Raw genomic sequence first — 23001 nt, 5'->3', positions numbered from 1 at the left:
TCCACCTTGCTAAGCCAGTCCGGAACCTTGAAATCTTGTTTGACCCTCAACTATCCCCACATCCATGCCATGACCTGCTCTGCGTTCCCCCACCTCTGCAATGTCACCCGGCTCTGACACTGTCTCACACCGCAGGCTGCCGAAACCTTCATACACTCCTTCATTACATCAAGGCTCGACTATGCAAACTCACTGCTTGTCGGCCTCCTCAACTCCTCCCTCCACAGGCTGCAGATCATCCAGAACTCTGCAGCCCGTGTCCTCTGCCACACTAGGCTCCGTGAGCCTATCACCCCCATCCTCGCCCAACTCCACTGACTTCCCATCACACAGAGGTTACAGTTCAAGATCCTGGTCCTCACCTTCAAAGCCCTCCACAGTCTTGCTCCGCCCCTACCTCTCCGACCTCCTAACCCCTTAACACCCTGTTCGCTCCCGCTTCTCAGCTGGCTCTGGCTTGCTTCATATCCCCCGCCTTGCTCGCCCCACTTTTGGTGGGCGGGCCTTCCGCCACTCTGCACCCACCCTTTGGAACTACATCCCGCAGTCCCTCTGTCTCACCCCCTCCCTCGCCAACTTCAAGACCCACCTCAAGACCCTCCCCTTCGACCGTGCTTTTGACCTCCCTGCTTCCCCCCATGCCCCTCCCACCCCGACCCTCAGCTCGGGTCTGTAATTCTGTCTGTTCAGGGCCTTGGGACGTCCTCCCACCGTGAAAGGCGCTATACAAGTGTAATATTGTTGATTAGGTTCCAGCTCACGCACTGCAACGTTGAATTACCTATGATTGCTCTTTATTTAAATTTTTTTTAAATACTACTCAATCTGATTTCTCTAGTTCCACTGTACTGTTATTTATTGTGGGATTGACATTTCTTTAATAAAAAATTCAAATACTGTCTCCAAACATTTAAAAGCAAATCAAGGAAGTGAATATTTCTTTGAGTGGTTTAGGTAATTAAGGTGAATGAGTAATGCTCAAAAGGCTTAGTTACTCACTTGAAAATTGGACTACATTAACTTTTCTTTTGCAACTACATTAGCTTTTGCAACTCAAATTTTAGACAAAGAATCATCACTCAACAACAACAACAAAATTACATTTATAGAGCACCTTTCACGTTGGGAGGACGTCCCAAGGCGTTGGACAGTCAGGGGTCAGGATCCGAGCATGGGGGAGGGGTGGGGTAGGGGTGAGGGAAGGTGGTGACTGAAGGCACAATTGAAGAGGATGGTCTTGAGACTGGCCTTGAAAGAGTCAAGGGAGGAAGCGAGGAGAAGGGACTGTGGGATGGAGTTCCAGAGGGTGGGGGCAGAGGGGCTGAAAGCCCGGCCACCGATGGTAGGGCGGGTCGGATGGGGGATATATAGCAGCCCGCTAAACGGAGGGAACGGTCAACTTGTTGGGAGTCAGCAGGTCAGAGAGGTAGGAAGGGGCAAGGCCATGAATGACCTTGAAAGTGAGGACGAGGATCTTGAATTCGATCCTCTGGGGGATGGGGAGCCAGTGGAGTTGGGCGAGGGTGGGAGTGATGGGGTCACGGAGTCTGGTGCATGAGAGAACACGAGCTGCAGAGTTTTGGATGATCTGCAGCTTGTGAAGGGAAGAGTTGGGAAGGCCGATGAGGAGGGAATTTCCATAATCGAGTCTCAATGTGATAAATGTGTGGGTGAGGGTTTTGGCAGCCTGAGGGGTAAGGCAGTGGCGGAGTCTGGCAATGTTACGGAGGTGGTGGTAGGCAGTGCCGGTCATGGGGTGGATGTGGGGGAGAAAGGACAGTTCAGGGTCAAACAAGGTCCTGACTGGCTTAGTGAGGTTGAGTGTGCTGCAGTGGATGCTGATGCTGCCAACGCCTGAGGTGCGGGCGCGAGCCAATCAGGAGGATCTCAATCTTGCTGATGTTAAGTTGGAGAAAGTTGTCCCTCGTCCAGGACTTGATGTCGGACAGGCCGTCGGTCAGGACGCCAGTAGTCCTGGAGTTGAGGGTGGAGGCAGAGAGATAGAGTTGGGTGTCACCCGCATACATGTGGAAATTTACCCCATGTTTGCGGATGATATCACCAAAGTGGAGCATGTAGAGGGTGAAGAGGAGGAGACCGAGGACAGAGCCCTGAGGAACACCGCACAAGACAGTGTGGGGGGTGGAGAAGCCATTTGCTGAGACAAAGTGGAGGCGGTGTGAAAGGTAGCACCTGAACCAATCAAGGACAGAACCTTGGAGGTTGAGGTGGGAGAGGCGGTGGATGAGAATTGAATGGTCCAGTGTCAAAAGCGTCAGAGAGGTAGAGGAGGACGAGGAGGCAGAGGGAGCCCTGGTCACATATGTTCAGGATGTCATTTGTAACCTTGCTCAGAGCAGTTTCCGTGCTGTGGGCAGCACAGTAACCCGACTGAAGGGGATCATGGAGGGAATGAGAGGAAAGAGCGAAGCTGGAAGGCAACGGCTCTCTCAAGGACCTTGGACAGAAAAGGGAGGTTGGAGACGGGCTGGTAGCTGGATAGCTGTGATGGGTCGAGGGAAGGTTTCTTCAAGGTGGGGGTGATAGTGACTGTTTTGAGGGGAGTAGGAACAGTGCCAGAGGACAGGGAAAAGTTGATGATGTCAGCGAGTAGTGGGGCAAGGAGGTGGAGCTGGGATTTAAGGAGAGGGGTGGGGAATGGGGTCCAGAGAGCAGATGGTGAATTTCAGAGGTTTTGGTGGTGATAGAGGGAGTGACAGGTTCAAAGGTGTGGAAGGAGGGATGGGTAGTGGTTGGAGTGTGGTGGGAGGGGCATGTAGGGAGGGGGTGGAAGTTGGGAGGGCAGTGGCAGCTGAGCAGATTCCCTCAATTTTGGACTTATAATAATAATAATCCTTGCATTTGATATAGTGCTTTTCACGTCGGGAGGACGTCCCAAAGCGCTTCACAGAATATACTGTAAAGTGAATTGACTGTATATTTGTGGGCAAACGCGGCAGCCAATTGCGCACAGCAATGTCCCACAAACAGTCGTAGATTAAAAATGACCAATTTATTATTGTTTGGGGTTTTTTGGAGGGATTATTATTAGGCGTGTGGAGTAAGGAAACTTGCCCAAGGTTTCGTCCTGCCTGGAATTGAACCCAGGTGTCTTGCTTGCAAAGCAAGTGCTCTAACCACTGAGCTACAGGACTTGAGGAAGTCCAGCCTTTCCTCGCAGTGGGAGTCAGAGGAAAGAATCTGTGAGGCGTGATGGGGAGGGCGGAGGAGCCAGTTGGTGGAGAACAGGAGCCTGGAATGGAAGGATGATTTGGCCAAGGTGAGAGCAGAGCGGTAGGTTTTGATGTGTTCCAGCCAGATGTGCCGGTGGACCATTGGCCGGATTTGAGCCACGTGCATTCGTCAGTCCGCACCTGGCCCTTGAGGGAGCAGAGGTGGCTGGTGAGGATTGTGAATAGGAGGCAGTTCGAGAGGTGAGGGGTGCAAGGGCGTCGAGTGTGGTGGAGAGGGTGCCGTGGAGGAGAGTAAACGCAGAGGATGGGTTAGTGCAGAAGATGGGCCAGAGGGGGAGGAGTTCAGAGGACTCCAGGGCAGTGGAGAGGGATTGCGGGGAGATCTTCTTCCATGGGCGGTAGGAGATGGTGGTAGGTTTGGAGGCAGTGGGGAGAGGGATATAGGAGTTGAGTGATCAGAGATGGCCTTGTCGGTGATGATGACATCTGAGACCCCAGGTGATCACCAGGTCAAGTGGGTGACCGTGAACGGCCGTGCCGTGTACACTCAAATGTACACTATTGGCATTGAATGAAATAATCAGTGGGTAAGAAAGTGCTGTGACAGGATACAAAAATGATCTAGAAACTTGAAGAAAAAGCTGAGAAGATTTAAGAACTTTCATACAACAATAAAACTAGACAGCTTTATGCATATACCAAGATTCTTTATTAATGGATACAACAAATGTAATAATTATGGACCAGTTAAATATTTCTAGAAAAGTAGTCAAAAAAGCAATACAAAATTGTACTGTATTTAATGGGTATGTCAATTGAAGGATTCACACATAAAGATGCTCTTGAGTTCATTCAAAACGTGTCAAGAAAATTTGTAAAAAATAGCTCTACATCAGTTAGAGGATCAGTTGGTTTAGAGGACATCATGCATGTGGTAAGTTTACGATCAGATCTTCAGCTAACCAAAAAAAATGAGGACATTCTTTCAGATGAAAACGTTTCCACAACTGGCTGAACTAAAGCAAATGGGAGGTGTGGTCCACTGGAAACAAATGTTTAGTTTAAAAAATAAAAATGTCATCATTACAGCATTGAATGATCAGTTCTGTCTCATTAACGAGAAAACTGTCTGTTGTCCACTTTGTTTCTACCAACTTGTTTGAAGATCTTTGCTTTGCGGACATTTTTGAACTTCTGATAACCAAATCCACCTCCACCACCTCTCTTCTGTAGTTTATTTCCTCTGCTGGCATTTATATCTAAAGTATTTGGGTTAAGAAAAGGTGACATACAGAAAGAAAACAAGAATGTAACATTTCAAACAGGAATATTTTAGGATCCTAAACAACAACAGAAGTTAAAATTGTTAAATGTTAAAAAAGCAACTGGCAGGTAACCAGAAAGACATCAGATCAATTAAAAGGCTTTTGTGTTTGTGCGCTCCTGAAGCTTGCTCAACTGCCTTAGAGAGTTGGGAGGAATTTTCCAGCGTCACTTCCCCATCTTCCTTCAAATTGGCCTTGAGGTTGTTGTCTTTGTCTATTCTTTGTCTTAGGAAGGGAAGAAGCAAGCTGCATGACCTGCCACTGGACTAAGAAAGTAGAATGGGCCCCTTTCTTTTCTTTCCATGTAATTTGACACAAGCTTCCAGTACAGATGGTTATCCTGAGGCAAGGTGTAAACCCTTTATTGCCTCAGCTTGGGAGACATCCTACCAACCTGAGAAGCGCTATTCACATGCAATTTGCTGTTTAGACTGTATATTTGCAGAACAGATGAGAGTAATATTTGACTCATTATTTTGTGTTGGTATTTCCTCCTTCAACCATCCTTATCCCAATTCACTGTACTTTTCCCATAATCTGTAATACCCTTCCTCCCCGAGTTACAATCTTGAATTCATTTTTTTGGTCCTCAAATGCCCAGGAGAAAGAATTTTCAGGATTAATTCTCTCAAGCCCTTTCATCCTTTTAAACACCTTTATAGTATTAAGCCTCAACCTTCTCTGCTCCATATAGCTATATTCTTTCATCACTAGTATCATCATGAACCTATGCTGCACCCTCCATTCTTTCTATACCGCACAAAAAAATGCACACAATATTCCAGCCTGTCCAGTGACTCAGATTAATTTCCTTACTTTTAGATCCAATGGCGCTGCATCCAAAAACCATTGCTTGTTTGCCCCTTCAATTGCTTTCACTACCTGCAATATCATTTTAGCAAACGACACGCAGTATAAACCTAATTTTTATAAATCGTACGATCAACTTGTATTTATATAGAGCCCTTCACGTGGGTAGCATCTCAAAGCACTTATGTGACACCGCCCATATAACCACCTAACTCATAACGCCCTCCCCTATCCTCCATTACTCCTGCACTTACCGGCTGCATTGAATCGCGGCAAACGTGATCTTGGTCCAATGTTATCAGCCCTTATTGGCTACAATGACGAACTAATACATGTGCACTTATCGTCTTGGAACATAAGAATTTAGGAGCAGGAATAGGCCATTCGGCCCCACAAGCCTGCCCTGCCATTCAATAAGATCATGGTTGATCTATTCTAACTCCACCTACCCGCCTTATCCCCATATCCCTTTATCCACAAGAAATCTATCAATCTCAGTCTTGAATATGTTCAAGGACTGAGCATCTACAGCCCTTTGGGGGTAGAGAATTCCATAAATTGAGGTTTTTCCTCAACTCAGTGTGAAAGGGCTTACCCCCAATTTTAAGACTGTGAGCCCTGGTTACAGTTTCTCCAACCAGGGGAAAAAGTCTCCCACTATCTATTCTGTCGTGCACCTTAATAATCTTATAAATTTCTATAAGATCACCTCTCATTCTTCTATATTCTAGAGAATATAGGCCTAAATTGCTCAACCTCTCCTCATAACTCCTCCCCCATCCCAGGTACCAACCTAGTGAATCTATGTCGTACCCCCTCCAAGGGGAGTACATCCTTTCTTAAATAATGAGGCCAAAACTGCACATAATACTCTAGATACGGTCTCACCAGGGTGCAGCACGACTTCCCTACTCTTATATTGTAACCATTTTGTAACAAATGCCAACATACCATTAGCTTTCCTAATTGCTTGTTGTACCTGTAAACTAACTTTTTGTGACTGGTGTACACCCAAGTCCCTCTGAACGCTAACACTAGTCTCTCCCCTTCTAAAAAATAATCTGCTCTACTGTTTTTGCCACTTAGGTGGATGACTTCACACTTCCCTACATTATACTTCATCTGCCACCTATTTGCCCACTCACCTTGCCTATCTATATCTCGTTGCATTTTTTTAATGTCATCCTCGGTGTTTACTCTCCCCCTTAGTTTAGTGTCATCTGCAAATTTGGATATATTAAATTCGATGTCCTCATCTAGATCATTGATGTAGATTGTAAATAGTTGAGACCCAAGCACGGATCCTTTATCCCTACTATTTGTTTTCTTCCCGTTAGCCATTGTTCAATCCATGCTAATATATTCCCCTTAATTCCATGGGCCATAATCTTGTGGATCAACCTTTTATGCAGCACCTTATCGAATGCCTTTTGGAAATCTAAATAACACTACATCCACTGATTCCCTCCTCTCTAATCTACTTGATATGTCCTCAAAAAAATCTAAAAGATTTGTTAAGCATGACTTCCCTTTTGTAAAGCCATGTTGACTCTGTCTAATCATATTGTGATCCTCTAAGTATCCCACTTCGACATCCTTAATTAAGAATTCTAGAATTTTCTCTACCACTGATGTCAGACTAACTGATCTATAGTTCTCCCATCTTATCTCTCTCACCCTTCTTAAATAGTGGTGTGACGTTTGCGATCTTCCAATGAATGGGAACCGTTCCAGAATCCAAAGAGTTTTGGAAGATCAGACACAAGGCCTCCACTATCTCATGAGCTACCTCGTTTAAAACCTTAGGATGCAAATCATCAGGTCCAGGGGACTTGTCACTTTTTAATGCCAACAATTTCCCTAGCACTAATTCTTTGCTAATGTAAATTTCTGTAAGCTGCTCCCTATCATTAGCCCCTTGGTTCATCTCTATTTCTGGTAAACTTCTTGTGTCTTTTAACGTGAAGACTGAAGCAAAGTATTTATTTAGGGATTCTGCGATAGCCTTATCCCCCATTATAATTCCTCCTGTCTCTGCTTGTAATGGACCCATTTACTTTTGCTAGCCTATTCCTCTTAATGTATTTATAAAAACTCTTACAATCTGTCTTAATGTTCCTAGCTAGCTTGCCCTCATAATCCATTTTCTCACTCTTAATGAGCTTTTTGGTTTTCCTTTGTTGGTCCCTAAAACACTCCCAGTTCTCAGGTTTCTTACCATTTCCCCTACTCTTTGATGCCCTATCTTCTTTACTGAGCTTCTTACCCCTCTTTGACCTATTGTGTTTATCTCTCTCGCTATTCTGTTCTGCCACCTTTAGTTTTCTTAATATTGCTGGCTTGCGATTATTCCTAATTGTACCCCCCCCCCCTCCTTCACTAGTTTAAAGCTTTATTTACCTCACTATGTATCCCTTCACTGAATTACGCATACTCAGTGTAGATTATTGATTAGATCGGATTTTATATGGATTTTACAAGTTTGCCTGCAACTCATTAAAAGTTACGGTCCCAAATAATACAACTTATGTGAGTTTTACTGTGTGCGCACACCACTAAATCCCTCAGTTTGATTGAGATCTAACAATTCTACTCCTTATTTTTTCTGCCAAAACGCAATTCAGATTTTTCTACATTAAATATTTTCCACAAATCTGCCCCTTCTGCTAATCTGTCAATATCGCCCTGTAACTTCCTGCATCCTTTGTTACAATTTGTCTTAATTCACATTTGTCTTAATTTTCAAAAGGCTTCCAAATAGCAATAAAACTTAGTAATTGTGAAAAGGATACTTAGATCAACATATGGTGGTACTTTGAACCCAAATGAAATTGCCACTTTGGGCAGATCCAGGGTCCTGACACTGTAGATCTGTTTGAGGGAATGAGAATCGTAGGCACGGACATAAGACTTATAAGCTTCCTGTCCAGACTTGTGTAGGTAGTAATTTTTCTCGATCAACTTTTCCAGCTAAAATAAAAATCAAAGTGCAAAAGTGAATGAAAAGAATCTCCATGAATCAGTAGTTTAACACTTAGAGCAACTTTCACATTATTTGATATAAATTGCACGCAAACAGTAAAATACTGAAAAAGGCTGCAATTTCTCATCTTTATCCTCAAATCTGTATTGAATAAATAAAAGCAAAATATTACTATATTGTACTACTGTTATAGGAATCAGAGTATCAAGATGCAGTACACCCCCAATCTCTTTGAGAATTGCGACACACCCTTTTTACCATTTTTTAATACACCATACAAATAGAAAAGTCTTGTGTGCCCACTTCTAAAATGCATAATACAAGACTCTTAAGTTATTCAGGATTTGTATTAGCAAACATGTAAATCCAGGTACTTTGATTGTCACATATATGATAGGCAGAGCTGATATAAAGACTCTATATAAATCCATCTTACACATGATGCAACAAATAAGCTGTCTTTACCTGAGACTGTATGTCTGAAACTTTGCTCCAGGAAAAGTCAAATTCATTCAGAGGTACCTAGAAAAACATTACTTCCGGTGAAATTGCAACAAACAGCATCACAACATTTACATAACAGTTGTTGGAAACTTTAAAAAAAAGTAAATCGACATTAAAAAAAAGCATGTACCACAAAACTATACCTTAGATAAAATGGCTACAGATTAATGGATGGTACATTCACTGTGGCAAGTGAGTACTTGTCCAATTACTGGTCTCGTTTGAATGATTTTCTCACAATGAAAACAGCAGATGTATTATAAAGTCACCATTTTGGGAGGGAGACTGGTATTTCCTTTAGAACTTTCAAATTCTACTTCTCAAAAGATAAACCAAGATTACAAGGTGTCAACACTCAAAACAAATTCTTCAACTTTAATCTGAATTATTCACTTTTCAATCCATCGATTTGGACATCACTGAACAGTAAGAGAAATAAAAAAGTGACTGGATTAAGGATATCTAACCATTGGACTAACATCACCTTGAACTTTTGGTCTTGTAAGTACTGATGACACACTCAGTTTTTGGTTTAAGCAAAAGTAAAGGGCTCAATTTGATAGGAAACTTCACAAATATTTTGAAGAAAGACTTCACTTATGATAGGGCAAAAACGTTAAAGAGCTTTCACCTTAGCCTGTTTGAGATAACGGAGGAAGCCCAGTTCTTCTGGTCTTAGGATAAGCAAAGCATGTCCCTTTCCATCAATTCCTCGGGCTGTCCTACCTACTCGGTGGATATATTCCTGGCAGGGAAAGGAAATCACAAAAAGCAGTGAATATTGAACCATTGGTTAAAAAAAACACAAAACCATATAAAGTCACATGAATACACTGAACGGGAGATATGTAAACAGAAATGTTTCGCCAGATAGTGAGGCAGATAAATGAACAAACAGATCTAGAAAAATACAACTTTAAAAAAAATAGTATGTGCACCATAGGCATTAACAAAGTGACTGTAAAATGGGCATTGGAAAATGAGGAGGTGGAATCTCCAGAAACATGCATTCAAATAGTTACTTTAGTTATGGCTACAGCAATGCAAGCAAAGGGAACGCTTGACTGTAGCAATGAAAGAAAGATCTTTTAGTTATTGTCTAGTCCATCAATGCTGCTTTTTGATCATGCTTATGGTCACCTCTACCCTCCCTCTCCTGCTGGCTCGGGGTCAGACTCCGCTATTGTCAAGCAGTCTGGAACACTACCCTGAATGAAGGGACTATATAAATGCAAGTTGTTATTGTATTTATTTTTCTTGATTTTTTTCAACACCTTTCCTTTTTGATTACTGTAACCTTCACACTTGTAAAATGTCACTCTTTAAAACACGCTTAAGATTCAGTAAACATAACTGCCATCTGTTCTGGGATTTATGTACATTTTCAGGTACTTTCAAATGAATCACAGATTATTTAAAAAGTAATTCAACATTTATACTTTGTTCTTTACCCAGTATACTCAGAATTTATTAGAGCCATAATATTCAAAATTCACTGAGCTGGCCTTAAGCAAATGTCTCTTTGATTTCAAACATGACTAATTGTACTCTCAATCGGCAATAGAGTGAATAGTAACTTTTCAAACACCATGAAGGTTGCAAGACAGCAATAAATCTATTAACCCTCTGATTACTTAAGGCCATGATCTTTACCTGTCAACATGTATTCACATTGACAGCAACCACGAGCTCCAAATTTAAGACTACCCCCCACTCTTTTTCAGATTGAAGAATGACAGTATGTGGTAAATCTTTGGATTACTAGCTATGGTTACATATTCAATTTTTCAACTAGTCAAGAGGCAGATTTGCGAGCCTTTACAAGTTGCTCCTACTTTCTAAAATGGATGGTAGAAGTTAATGACAAGAGAAGCTGAGGTGAAGCTATGTGATATGTACACACAGCAGTTTTTGTTTACTTTTTAAAAAAAATAAATTGTACATATCACAACAATAGCATTACACTTGTTTAGCGCCTTTCTTGTTGGGAGGATGTCCCAAGGCGCTGTACAATCAGTGTTTCGGAACCGAGCTGGAAGTAGGGATCAGAGAGGGTGAAGGGCAGGGGGAGCTTTATTGCAGTTTCATTTCATTTTTTCCATTGGAAGAGAAAGCTTAAAAAGAGCAATTAATGTTTATACCATCGTAGAATTAAACTAATAGAGGCCATTAAGGGCTAGGACACAATACATTGTGCTAAATACAGTTACTATAGGTCTATATGACAATATTCAAGTGCATCATGCTGAATTTGAACTCATAATTCAGAAATAAGGAAGCTCTAAGTACATCCTCCTGAAATCTGGAATAATCAAAGTATAATTTAACACTAAGTAAAATATACAGAACAGCAGAACCTAGAACAAACCAACTATGCAGAAAGGCAACAACAGACACAACAATTGAGGAAGCACAACATTATCTGAATGAGAACTGCAATTAAAACTTCCAGCAGTGGAAGTGGCATACTTTACTTCTCAAACATCATGATAATTACAGCTTTCATGTAAATGGTAAAAACAGGGCTAAGGTTTAAAGATTTGTAAATTATACAGGATAGCATGCAGCGCTACTTGCTCCCAACAGCAATAAAGAGCAATCAAATTTCAGCAATAACCACATTCACTTGGTTACCTTGATGAAAATTCAAGTTTTACTTAGTGTGAAAGTAATTCATGTCCCTGAAACGTAGAGATTGAAAATAGGTTCATGAAGAATATTTCTGGGTTGACTTGAAATGCATAGAATTCCCCAAGGCACGTCAATAGCGATGCAAACAAAATAAGTGACCAAAAATAGGATCAACCCAAACACGGCTGTAAAGATTCAAGTAGTAAATGCACACCGTAACAGCACTGTGCTAAGAGCAGGAAGAATAAGTTTTTGTTTGGAAGATAGTGATGCAAACACCATTTTCTGCAACAGGGCTTTTAGGACGAAATGAAAGTCAAGCAGCATATTTAAAGCAAATCGTACAATGTGTTGCGTGGATAGCCTAGAACCAGAAATGAATCAGGGACATTTTGAAACAATTGAAACAGATTCAGCATTTAATCAGCCACTACATTGTACAATTCACACACGATGTCTCCGAGCAATTCACAAGGATGCCGAATTGGGGGGGTGGGGGAGGAGGAGGAAAACTAATGGCATGATCAAAAAGCTGGATTTTGGGGCACACTTTAAAAACAGAAGGAGATTGGTTTAGCCAGAGGGATAGAAGGCGGGGGTATAGTTGTTGAAAGCTTAGCACAAACGAATGATTAGGGAGGCCAGAAATGCTGGCGGGACCCGAGGCTTCTGTTCTGTCCATGTTGAACTGCAAAAAGTTGAAACCCATCCAAGTCTTAAGGTCAGACAGGCACACAAAACATTAGGGGATCTGTGTTCAAGAGTAAAAGTGGAAAAGGATATTTGGGGGTCATCTACATACATGGCAAAGTTAACCCCACATCACCAAGAGGTGGCACGTAGATAAGAGGGACCAAGGATAGAGCATGAGGTACTCCACAAGCGATGCTGCAAGGGCAGGAGGGCAGAATGCTAAACAACTTCAAATTGAAGCAAGAAAGTGGAACAATGGGTCAAGTAGGAATTGAACCAGGAAAGTGCTATTCCATGTAGGTGGATGAGAAAGGGGAGGCAACTGATGAAGATGCAGTGGTCAAAGGTGTCAAACATACTAAAAAGGTGGAGGAGAAGAAAATAGCCCTGGTCACAGAGAGTACTTTGTTAGCGATCATTGCTACTTACTTGGCAATTTACATTTCAGACCAGGTTGTGGAACTGAAGCTGTTCGACAGCAAAGAAATGCAAATGCAATAAAGTCTCTGAATCTACAGACCATCTGATTATTCTCAAAGTAAAAGTAAATGTCTCAAATCCCTCAATTGAATTGTCCACCTCATACCTTCTTTATTAAATTACCTTCTTTAATACATTTGCTGACAAATTATCCTGTTTTGAGAAACTGCAGAATTATATTTTTATAATCAAATTGCTAAAGATGAAAGGTTTACTTACCTTTGGATCATCGGGAGGATCATACTGTACGATCCAGTCCACCTCAGGAATATCCAGGCCTCTGGCTGCAACATCTGTGCACAGCAATATACCCGAGTCTGCATTACAGAACTGAAAGAAGGTGGCTGTACGTTTTGTCTGCTTCTGCTTTCCCTAAAAAAAGAACATTGAGCAGAGAAGTGAGACCGTTTCAAGGAATAATGAAAATATTCTGTATAAACATTAAAGCAAATCTGACAACCACCTATTCAGAGAATACTAAACAACTACAGACTGAGGCAAGAAAGTAGGGCAGCTGAGTGTATAATTAGTCAATGGACAGGCCAGAACTTCCAACATTTTCTTCTCTTCTGTTTCTGGAGTTTTGTCTCACTGCAACATCAGTGGTGAGCATGTCTGGTGATCCACTTCTAAGACTTCTGCCAACCCCACTGTAAATGAAAGCGTGCTCTAGGCACAACTCTACTAATTTTACTTCCCTCTAATAACTACTGGCTTCTGCTCTGTATGTAGGATAACAGGCATCAAACTAATGCCTTACCTCTCTGTTAAAAGTTGATACTTAACTTGTACATTAGTTAAGATCTCGATTGTGGAATTAAAATATAAAAATTACCAAAAATTTTTGACTTTATGAATCTTTATACAAGTGATTTTGTAATTATACAGTCACACTTATACAATTAGGATTCTAAATGTGCTTATAATACATTATAAAATAATCAAATTGTGTAGATATTAATAGCCTGTTTCTATCTGCTGGTCCAAAATGAGGCTATAAACATAAGATAGCTAGTAATAGATCTAATAGGGAGTTTCTAATACAGAGTTTAAGAGGAACTTCTTAAAGCAGAGGTTGGTGAGAATGGAGAACTCACTGTCAGAAGCTGTTATTGAAATAAATAGCATCAATGTATTTAAGAGGAAACATGATGCACCAATGATGAAGAAGGGAAAAAAAGGGGTATAGGAAAGGCAAAGAGGAGGAGTGGGAGCTCATGTAGGGTATAGACACCAGCATGGAATGACCAGTTTCTGTGACCCATCATTCTATGCTTTTAAACCCTTCCACTTTAAAGAATTCTGACTAATAGTATACATAATGAGTAGGACCATCACCTACAAGAAACTTATTTCTACTCCATTTGCAATTTTGAGACATTTTCATTCACAAGTCAAAAACAAGCTGCAAAAACATAGGTTTGTTTTATAATTGCCAACATGCATCAAGGCACAGTGAAGAGATCAAGTCTCTAAATATATTCTTGTAGTTCATGATCTTTCTACTCACGTGAATTGCCATAACAGGTAAGTCAATGTAGTTCAGAAGTTCGTAATGGTACTTTACAGACATACACGAAGAGAAAAAGACCATGAGCTTCTTTTTACGGTTCTTTTTCAGGAAGGTGAAGAGCAAGAGGAATCTTTTCTCAGATGGGCACACGACGTAACCCTAAATATGAAAGCCAAAAGAATCAAAATCAGTATAAAATTAACCATCAGTCTGTAAATGATGAGACTATTAAAACCATCACAAGCAATCAACCCCTCTTCATAGAACCTCAAAAATCGTTCAAGTTTCAAAAATTATTCAACATTGCATTGAAATGACAGAAAATTTCCAAGAAACTTCAACTGAATTTATTTATTTAATAAACTAGTCAGATTCATAAAATTATTAATGTTTGAGGGCGAGACCTACAATTTCTCCATATTCCTGTTAAAGGCACTGTGTGTGAACAATAAGCACACAACCGCATTGTACTGCAATTACAATACTTGTAACTTGATTAATCCTTGAAAGTTTGATTCTTGTACAGATCATTTGGAAGTTATGAAAATGGCACGATTTTAGAAGTAATTTTAAGGTGTCGACTCCACCCCCCCACCCCCATGTTTTAATAGCAATGTAATTCTCATTTAAAAATAAATCTTTAGCAAAACAGCAAATCACTGATTATTAGGCAGCAGAGCAGATGGCTCACCTTCAGCCAGTTAAGGTGCCAAAGAAGCAGACTCTGGTTTTCCTGCTGCTGTTTGGCAATGAACTTGGTACTCAATTGTGTGTGTGTGGGGAGGGGGGAGGTAGAGGAACGAGCAAAAGAAAAATGTAATAGACATTTCACTCAACTCTGAATCCATCTTTTGTCAGTTAATCACACAGCAATACTAAGATATAAAAGTACCATTCCATAGGTCACACCATTGTCAAAGTTAGAACAAGCTGCCAGTGATAAGGTCCATGACACTGAGAAAGATACATTTTGGCTTCATCTTACCTGTTCAAGACCATCAACTGTTGCCGTTTCTTTGTTGTCATCAACACCCACATATAATGGTTCCCTCTTTAGTGAGATTTTGGCCAAATCTTCCACTTTACGGGTTTGTGTAGCAGAGAAAAGCAGCGTCTGTCGGCGTTCTGTAAAATTATAGATTTACAATTTATTCACTTAACATTCAAGAGTTTTATTATAGTGTTTTACAGAATATGATCTCTCTGAAACTCTTCGAAGGATGCAGAATTTAAACTGTCCTACAATTTTGTTAAATATTTTCCTATAACTTTTCACACCATGAGACAAAATACAACTAAAATCCTAATCAACAATTAAAACTACAAACACATACTAAATTTTGAAAAAAAACCAAAAAACATAGTTGAGCCCTTTTCAAATATTGTAGCTTTTCCTTCTATCAAACATGGTTCTTTTTTTTTTAATATTCCTTTAACCTTTGTTAAACTGACTGATAATTTCTGACAGAGGAGGGATTGGAGCAGAAAACAGAGAATAAAACCTTCTTTCCTCAGCCAAAGATTTTCAGGTGTGATATTCACCTGGTTAGGACTAACATTTCAATCAAATTCGAGACATTAGTTATACTTTTGAAGACAGACCAGTTGCAGAAGGGAGAACATTGGTAAGTGTAGATTGAAAAGGGCAGCATGGCCAAGATTAAAACACATTTTCCTGACTATGTAGTGGATTGTAACATATATATATATAAACACATTTTTCTATCCTTTAGTATCTCTTATTTCTGTTGTCTACAAATCTAAACAAGTTAATATAGGATTATGTAAATGACCTTCAGGCTACATGAACACTGACACAGTTTTGTCTAGGATTAGAAATTATACAGGATTGAAGTCTTATTGTGGAGTCCTGTAGCTCAGTGGTTAGAGCACTCGCTTTGCAAGTGAGAGACCTGACTTTAATTCCAGTCAGGGCGAAACCTTGGGCAAGTTTCCTTACTCCACACGCCTAATAATAATCCCTCCAAAACCCAAAACAATAATAAATTGGTCATTTTCAATCTACGACTGTTTGTGGGACATTGCTGTGCGCAATTGGCTGCCGCGTTCGCCCACAAATATACAGTCAATTCACTTTACAGTGTGTTCTGTGAAGCGCTTTGGGACGTCCTCCCGACGTGAAAAGCGCTATATCAAATGCAAGGATTATTATTATTCATCCTCATTTGAAAGAGTAAAATCATTTGTACTATTCTGTTGACAAATTTAAAAAAACCTTCCCATTTTGTCAAATAACATCGAAAACAAAGACCAAAAAAAGTTGCAAAGATTGCAACCAGTACAGTGAAAGATTCACTCACTTGGTAATATTCTGATGATTTGTTTCATTTCCTCTTCAAATCCGACTTCCAGAATACGATCAGCTTCATCAATTATCAGACACTGCAGGTTCTTGAACATAAATCCTGGTGTGTTCTGCAAAGAAATGAAGCTTCTTAACAAAGTATACACTCAGTCTCAACACTTCAACTTTCAAGATGAAAACATTAAAATCACAACATTTCATTATTCTTGGGAGACTGAAATCTTTCAGCTTCACTAATGTGAATATTCAATTAATTGGGGGTAATTTTGCAGAAAAGCATAAGCTTGAACACACAGTAATAAAAAGAACACAAATTGTGAGGCAGAGGAAATGGCACATCCATTTATTGCTCTAAACACACAGCTAGAGATAAGAATACCGTACCTGCATGTGATCTAGAAGTCTGCCTGGCGTTGCTACCAAGATATTCATTCCATTTGCCAATTTCTGTGCTTCTGCAGTCCGATTACTGCCACCCATGACCAAACCGTAAGTATGAACATGATGTGTCATTAGTTCTTTTAGAACACCATAAGACTGCATGGCTAATTCACGAGTTGGTGAAAGAATAAGGACCCCAGTGCCTGAAGACGACAAAAATGTACAGTGTGCTTTGGATTTACAGTAAACCCCTGGCTCCTGGTGCCTGGGTTTCAAACCCAGCCAAAATAGACACCTGGCGGCCCAGTCTCCTAATGTGTGGCCCAGTCTTTCTGCCCTTGATGGCCTTCATCAAGGAGATGGACTTTAACTCAGTTTGAATCCCAGTAGCAGAAGATGTTTTATTCTCTATCTTCTGCTCATGGGATTCGAACAATTACAATACCGGAATAGAAAAAAACCTGGTGCCGAAAAAAGCTGTTAAATGCTGGTACTGCATTGTAATTACACTCCGCCAGAAATTCTAGCTCGCCAGACTAGACCCCTGGCCCTTGGTACGGTTAGCCAGGATTTTAGTGTATATTAAATAAAACAAGCTTATTTTTGTATCTATCTATTCGTGCCTGTCACTATCTATCCCTATATCTGGAGAGATGTACAGAGGAGATTTGTTATTCGATTGAATTTCAAGAGGAAGCAGACAAAAAAAACTTTATTAGATTTTCTTATCTGAAAACGTTAATGGGGAAGAGGGAAGGGGATCACACAAATATTTATAATATTTATCAAACAAAAAGTTTTGAAACTCTGTAAAGGCACTGACCCAGGCAGTCGGTTAGCATGCAAGAATTTAGCTTTTTTTAAAAAAAAAGGTGGATTGGCATATTTTGAACATTCATTAATACAGTGTCACCTTACTCTTAATATTTATTTAAATCCGTTAAACAGATTCATGAGACCATTCAACATGTAAATTCTGTTCCACCAGTTTATTAGATCATCGTAGATATTTTAATCCTATTTCCCTTGTTTTACTATTAAATAAAAATACTTTAAAAAAATAGAATCCCAATTATAAATGGGACCTTAAAAGTAAACGATGGTACATCTCTAATTGTTTAAAAGTACATACAAATTGAGTCACTAGTTTACCATTTCTAGGCATGAACTTCAGTTTGTATATCAGCTCAATGGCAGGAATAAGAAATGCCAGAGTCTTTCCACTGCCCGTCTTGGCAGCTGCCAAAATATCCCTAAAACAGGGAAAAAAATATTTAGTTTTACAGCCTTGGTGTTATTCCTACATTCATTTCCTTCACCTGTGGATAACATGCAAGAGATCTTGAAGTGGATAGACAGAATGGCTGAAAGCCTGCGCACTGATGGGGCAGGGGGCATGAATTCACTGGGAACCACCTGGTCAGTAGGGTTGAAGGATGTCAGGTGGTATGATAGTATGAGACTGTGGAGGGATTTGAAAATGAGAACGAGGATCCTGAATTCAATTCTCTAAGAATGGGGAGCTAATGGAACTGAGCAAGGATAGGGATGCTAAAGCTCACAGAGCCTGTGTAGGGAAGAGTTGGGAAGTGCAGTGACCAGGGGATTAGCATAGTGAAGCCTGAATGCGATGAAAGTGTGGATGAGGGTCGATGCTGTCAGTGCCTGAGGTGAGAAGGCACTGATGGGGCTAAGCAGGAGTGCCTCAATTTGTCAATGGTTATCTGAAGAAAGTTAAAGCTCTTCGAGGACTTGATGTCTGACAGGCAGTCGGTTAGAATAGCCGAGGTCCTGGAGTCAAGTATAGGCAGAGAGACAGTGCGTGTTATCATCAAGTAAAATATACACATCGTACCTGCCTTCCAGTAGAGGTCTGATACTTTTATGTTGAATTTCTGTCATATGAGTAAACCCCATTTCAGCAATAGCCCTCAACGTATGCTCACTAACCAGAGCAGTCAAGGAAGAGAAGCTTGTGTCCTCAAAAGCTCCTGAACACAATAACAAATTGCATTAACTCAAATACATCACAATGACAGCTATTCATACATGAATGATTCAGGGTATAAGATGTGGTGATTTTTAATAGGAGTGAGGTTTCCTTATAGTAACTGGAAATAGAACCCACTGACATGTGGAACTCCACTTTGAAACCAGATCACTGAGGGCAGTTCCCTGGAGTTAGTGTGGTAAATTGTCAACCAAAGAACTGAAGTGCCAATAGGCAGATCTCCATCCTTGTCTTTCAGGGTTTTGCAATGCTTTTCAAATGAAACAGAAGAAAACACAAACTCAGTAATGAGATAAGAAATCAAAATGAGGTGTAGAGAGAATAACTGTATATAAATTTAAAAATGACAGAAAAGAATGTAAGATAAAAAAATTTGATAATATGAAACAAATGGAAAGTGTGAACCTTAAAATATTAAACTACAGTAGTTTACCAGTCTGTCCCAAAGGTAATGTTGGCTCTCCATCATCTTCAGATTGTTCTTCACTTTCTATGCATTTTTGCTTTAAGTTTACTTCTAACTCTTTATTGTTGTTCATCTCCAGCTCCTTCATCTCCTCTTCTGTATTCTTGGTTTTTTTTGCATCTACAACAAAGATAATCTACAATCAGGTCTTTTTATATTGGTATCATTAAGAGAATTCTCCTTTTCTAAGATGACAGGAGATTTAGAAGTAGGGCTTTACCTTGGTTTAACTTTGTGGATAAAAAGAAGTTTAATGATCCACATTGATAAGCCATTATTTTATCCAAACCACAAAATCAACTGCTTTTTAAAATGTTCTCAGCTGTTACATTTGTGATCGATAGCATCAGTAGGTAAAACAGCATTTTATTTTACCATTCTGAAGCTGAATTTCTGAAAACATAAACTTATTAATCCTAACAGTACAGGACACAAACATCTATAGTAATGAGAAAATAACTGCTGAAAATACACAGAAAGACAGATGTATTATATAACGCCACATAACAACTCGCTGTAAAAATCTACATTTACTACACAAAGGGACATAAATTCTGCAGTGAATCTAGGATTCAGAGAGCATCCATTTGGCCAAATTAAAAAGCGTAAAATTATAGTTTTCATAGAATCGTACAGCACATCGAGTTTGTGCCGGCTCTTTGAATAGAGCAATATAATGTCAATCCCACTCCCCAGCGCTTTCCCCATAAACCCTGCAAACCCGTCCTCCTCAAATACCCGTCCACCGCGTTTTTAAAAGTAGTTATCGAATCGGCCTCGACCACCCTTGGCAATGCGTTCCAGTAATTTATTGTAGCTATCTAGATAAGTGCCATTTCTGCAACATTTACCAATCCATGAACTGATCTATCAGTTACACATTTGAGCTGTAGTAGAGGAGTTCATCAGTTTTTTTTAAAAAGATGTTTTCAGACACCTCTGCTTAGAAAATGGATTTTATATTTTGAAATAGCTGCCTATTCATTGATAGCACAATTTGTATAATGTCATAACTTCTATTTTATGTGCTACATTCACCACCTTTCATATAGCCAAGGCCTAAACTTTGATGAAAGAAAAATACAGTAGAACTCCATTAAAAGTTTTAAAAGTTCGAAGTTTAGCTGGTGCGTGCTTGCATGAAGTGTCACCAGTGGCAGCCACTTTTAAGGACATGATGTCAGGTGAGCTTCTACTGTGTGTTCGTAACATCAGCAGCTGAACAGTTAACCAAATAAATGAATACAATGCATAAACCAAAAAGATACTCTTGAAGTATGCAGTTTCCTAATATTACTGCCAATGTAATTGATTTGTTTTCACGCTATGAAGTAAACTTTACTTATTTAGGACACATCTAAGGAAGATTACTTTCCATTCACTGCACTTTGCCTCTGAAGAAAGCACTAAAGCCTAAATGAATTTAAGATAATCCTTTAATTTTATATAGCTCTTTCACGCAGGGAAGACGTTTCATAGCGAATTACAAGATTTACTGTGTTCAACACTTACCAGTTTCCTGAAAGACAGTGGAAAGCTTTCTTTTCTTTTTCTTCTTTTTTACTTCTGATACACATTTTGTTACTTCACTCTGATTAATAATTCCTTGTTTTTCCTTCAACTTTTTTATTGTTTTTCTTTGTTCAACTCCATTTTCTTGGAGCATTTCACTTTTAACTTCATCTTGTTGGATCTCTGTCAGCATAAAGTTAAGATTTCAGTATACCAAAATTGAATACACTGGATGCAGCTTGAATGTGCGCAATGTGACTAATTTTAACTGTGTTTACAGTTAGGAGGGGGTTTGATACCAACCACTAAGTACAATACAGGCATGGGGTGATTGACACACATGCTCAAAGCAGTTAAGGACAGCACCAGAGAGAATCAGTGTGTGTGTGCGTGTGTGGGGGGGCGTAATTCCTGATAGATAAGTTTTGTACTGTGCACTCATTTTAAGTAATGCACAATATTTATATGATATTCTTATCTATGACAGAATTGGTCTCAGGTCTCTCCTGAACTTCCTGTACTTGCATTTATCCTTCACGTAAGATTGTCTTGGAGTGCTTCGGTGATGAGGTTGGATGCTTAGCTATTTAATATAAGTGCAGGAAGAGAAGTGATTTGAAGATAGACAGAAAGAGGGTGAAGCAGAGGGCGAGAGGTAGAGTCTTGAGGTTCGGGGCATTGGGGACTAAATGCTCAGCCACTGACGATGGCGCAGAATGCACGCAGGTCTGTATTAGCTGAGTGTAAGGGGTGGCAGCAGGGTGTAGTGTGAGGCAAACAGAGAGATAACAGAGGTCCTTGAAGTTGATCCATTTGGAGCTAGGCGACGACTGGAGTGCTGGGCATCTGAGCTTGTTCAGATAAGGGTTGTGGAATTTTGGATCAACTAAAATTTACAGATGGACTGTTTTCACAACCACGAGTGGGTATAGAAATATTTTCAGTAAACGCAGCCCCCGCAGGAGAGAGGAAACACAAAGGTGGCTATTTTCGCAGTCGTTATTTACATTAAGCGTCTCGTCTACTCAAAACAGGCATTCATAACCCTTACCTTTGACGTTATGCCTTTCATGTTGGGAGGACATACTGTAAAGTGCAGTGATATCTTCTGTGTGTGTGTGTGTGTGAAGGGGTGGAGAGAGAGAAGGCGGTAGCCGATTTGCGAACAGCAAATGCCCTGCAAACAGCCATTAAGTGAATGACTGATTTGGGGCCGGATAGCTGGTCAGGTTCCCGGGAGAATCGAACTCCCCCCCCAGATAGAATAAGATAATAAGACTCTTGGGGTCTGGGTACAAACACACGCTCACTCCCAGAGCAACACCAGACACACGCGGCGCCACCAGACCAGACCCCGGCCCGCGCTCCCGGAAGCTGCCGAGCTGTGACTCTCACCTGCTGTGGTCTCCACCGCTAAATTGATCTTTTTAATCTTCGCATTTTTCTTCTCCAGGTTTCTGCGGATCTTCTTCATACTCAGGTCCGCCATCTTGTGCCGACACGTGAGGCCAAAGGACCTCTCCCCTTTATAGGTGGTAACAGGAGTGCCTGTTAAAGACAAGGCAATCTCACTCAAATCTCAGTCCCAACCAGTTGATTAAAACAACTCTTTGACAACTTGAAATTCCATGAGCTTTGTTTATTATGGATTATGATTTACTTGCCGGCGGTGTTTGGGCACACCGACGAATTGTCCAATCAGGACGGGGCGCATATGTCACGTGGGGAGAAGGACAGCACGTGGTCAGACGGCTCCTCTTTGTGCTCCTCACAGCCCAATAATACAACAGCAACAACATGGCACTCACATCGGGAGGTCGTCCCAAAGCGCTGAACAGTCCGGTGTCGGGGCCCGAGCATGGGGTGGGGGGGATGGTGTAGGGGTGAGGGAAGGCGGAGAGGTGGGAGGGAGACGGTCAAAGAGAATCCTTACATTTGATATAGCGCCTCATCACGTCTTCTAAATAATAATAATAATAATAATCCTTGCATTTGGTATAGCGCTTTTCACGTCGGGAGGATGTCCCAAAGCACTTCACAGAACACACTGTAAAGTGAATTGACTATATTTGTGGGCGAACGCGGCAGCCAATTGCGCAGAGCAATGTCCCACAAACAGTCGTAGATTGAAAATGACCAATTTATTATTATTTTGTTTTTTTGGAGGGATTA

At 40.6% G+C, this 23001-nt stretch overlaps 1 protein-coding gene across 1 annotated transcript; it reads right to left on the bottom strand.

The window, feature by feature from the left end:
- Window positions 1-3880: 3880 nt before the first annotated feature.
- Window positions 3881-22400, bottom strand: ddx18 (DEAD (Asp-Glu-Ala-Asp) box polypeptide 18). Its single transcript, XM_007896176.2, has 14 exons — window positions 22225-22400; window positions 20830-21012; window positions 19285-19437; window positions 18696-18831; window positions 17993-18093; window positions 16844-17043; window positions 16455-16569; window positions 15119-15258; window positions 14131-14292; window positions 12840-12992; window positions 9448-9561; window positions 8778-8834; window positions 8122-8299; window positions 3881-4453 (listed from the first exon to the last, which is right to left on the bottom strand). The coding sequence occupies exons 1-14, from the start codon at window positions 22316-22318 to the stop codon at window positions 4308-4310; spliced, it is 1932 nt and encodes a 643-aa protein (XP_007894367.1). The 5' UTR covers window positions 22319-22400; the 3' UTR covers window positions 3881-4307.
- Between the last annotated feature and the right edge of the window lie 601 nt (window positions 22401-23001).

The sequence above is a fragment of the Callorhinchus milii genome, unplaced genomic scaffold (assembly GCF_018977255.1).
Source record: "Callorhinchus milii isolate IMCB2004 unplaced genomic scaffold, IMCB_Cmil_1.0 Scaffold6, whole genome shotgun sequence".
Taxonomy (NCBI): domain Eukaryota; kingdom Metazoa; phylum Chordata; class Chondrichthyes; order Chimaeriformes; family Callorhinchidae; genus Callorhinchus; species Callorhinchus milii.
This window is presented reverse-complemented; position numbering and strand designations above follow the sequence as displayed.

What these genes read in the sequence shown, in the direction of transcription:
- ddx18 (XM_007896176.2), bottom strand. Translation starts at nt 22,318, where the DNA reads ATGGCGGACCTGAGTATGAAGAAGATCCGCAGAAACCTGGAGAAGAAA. An exon ending in ATTACCTTTGGGACAGACTG is followed by an intron (nt 18,832 to 19,284) that starts GTAAACTACTGT and finishes TATTGTGTTCAG; the next exon opens with GAGCTTTTGAGGACACAAGC. An exon ending in TACCTGTTATGGCAATTCAC is followed by an intron (nt 12,993 to 14,130) that starts GTGAGTAGAAAG and finishes TTCTTTTTTTAG; the next exon opens with GGAAAGCAGAAGCAGACAAA.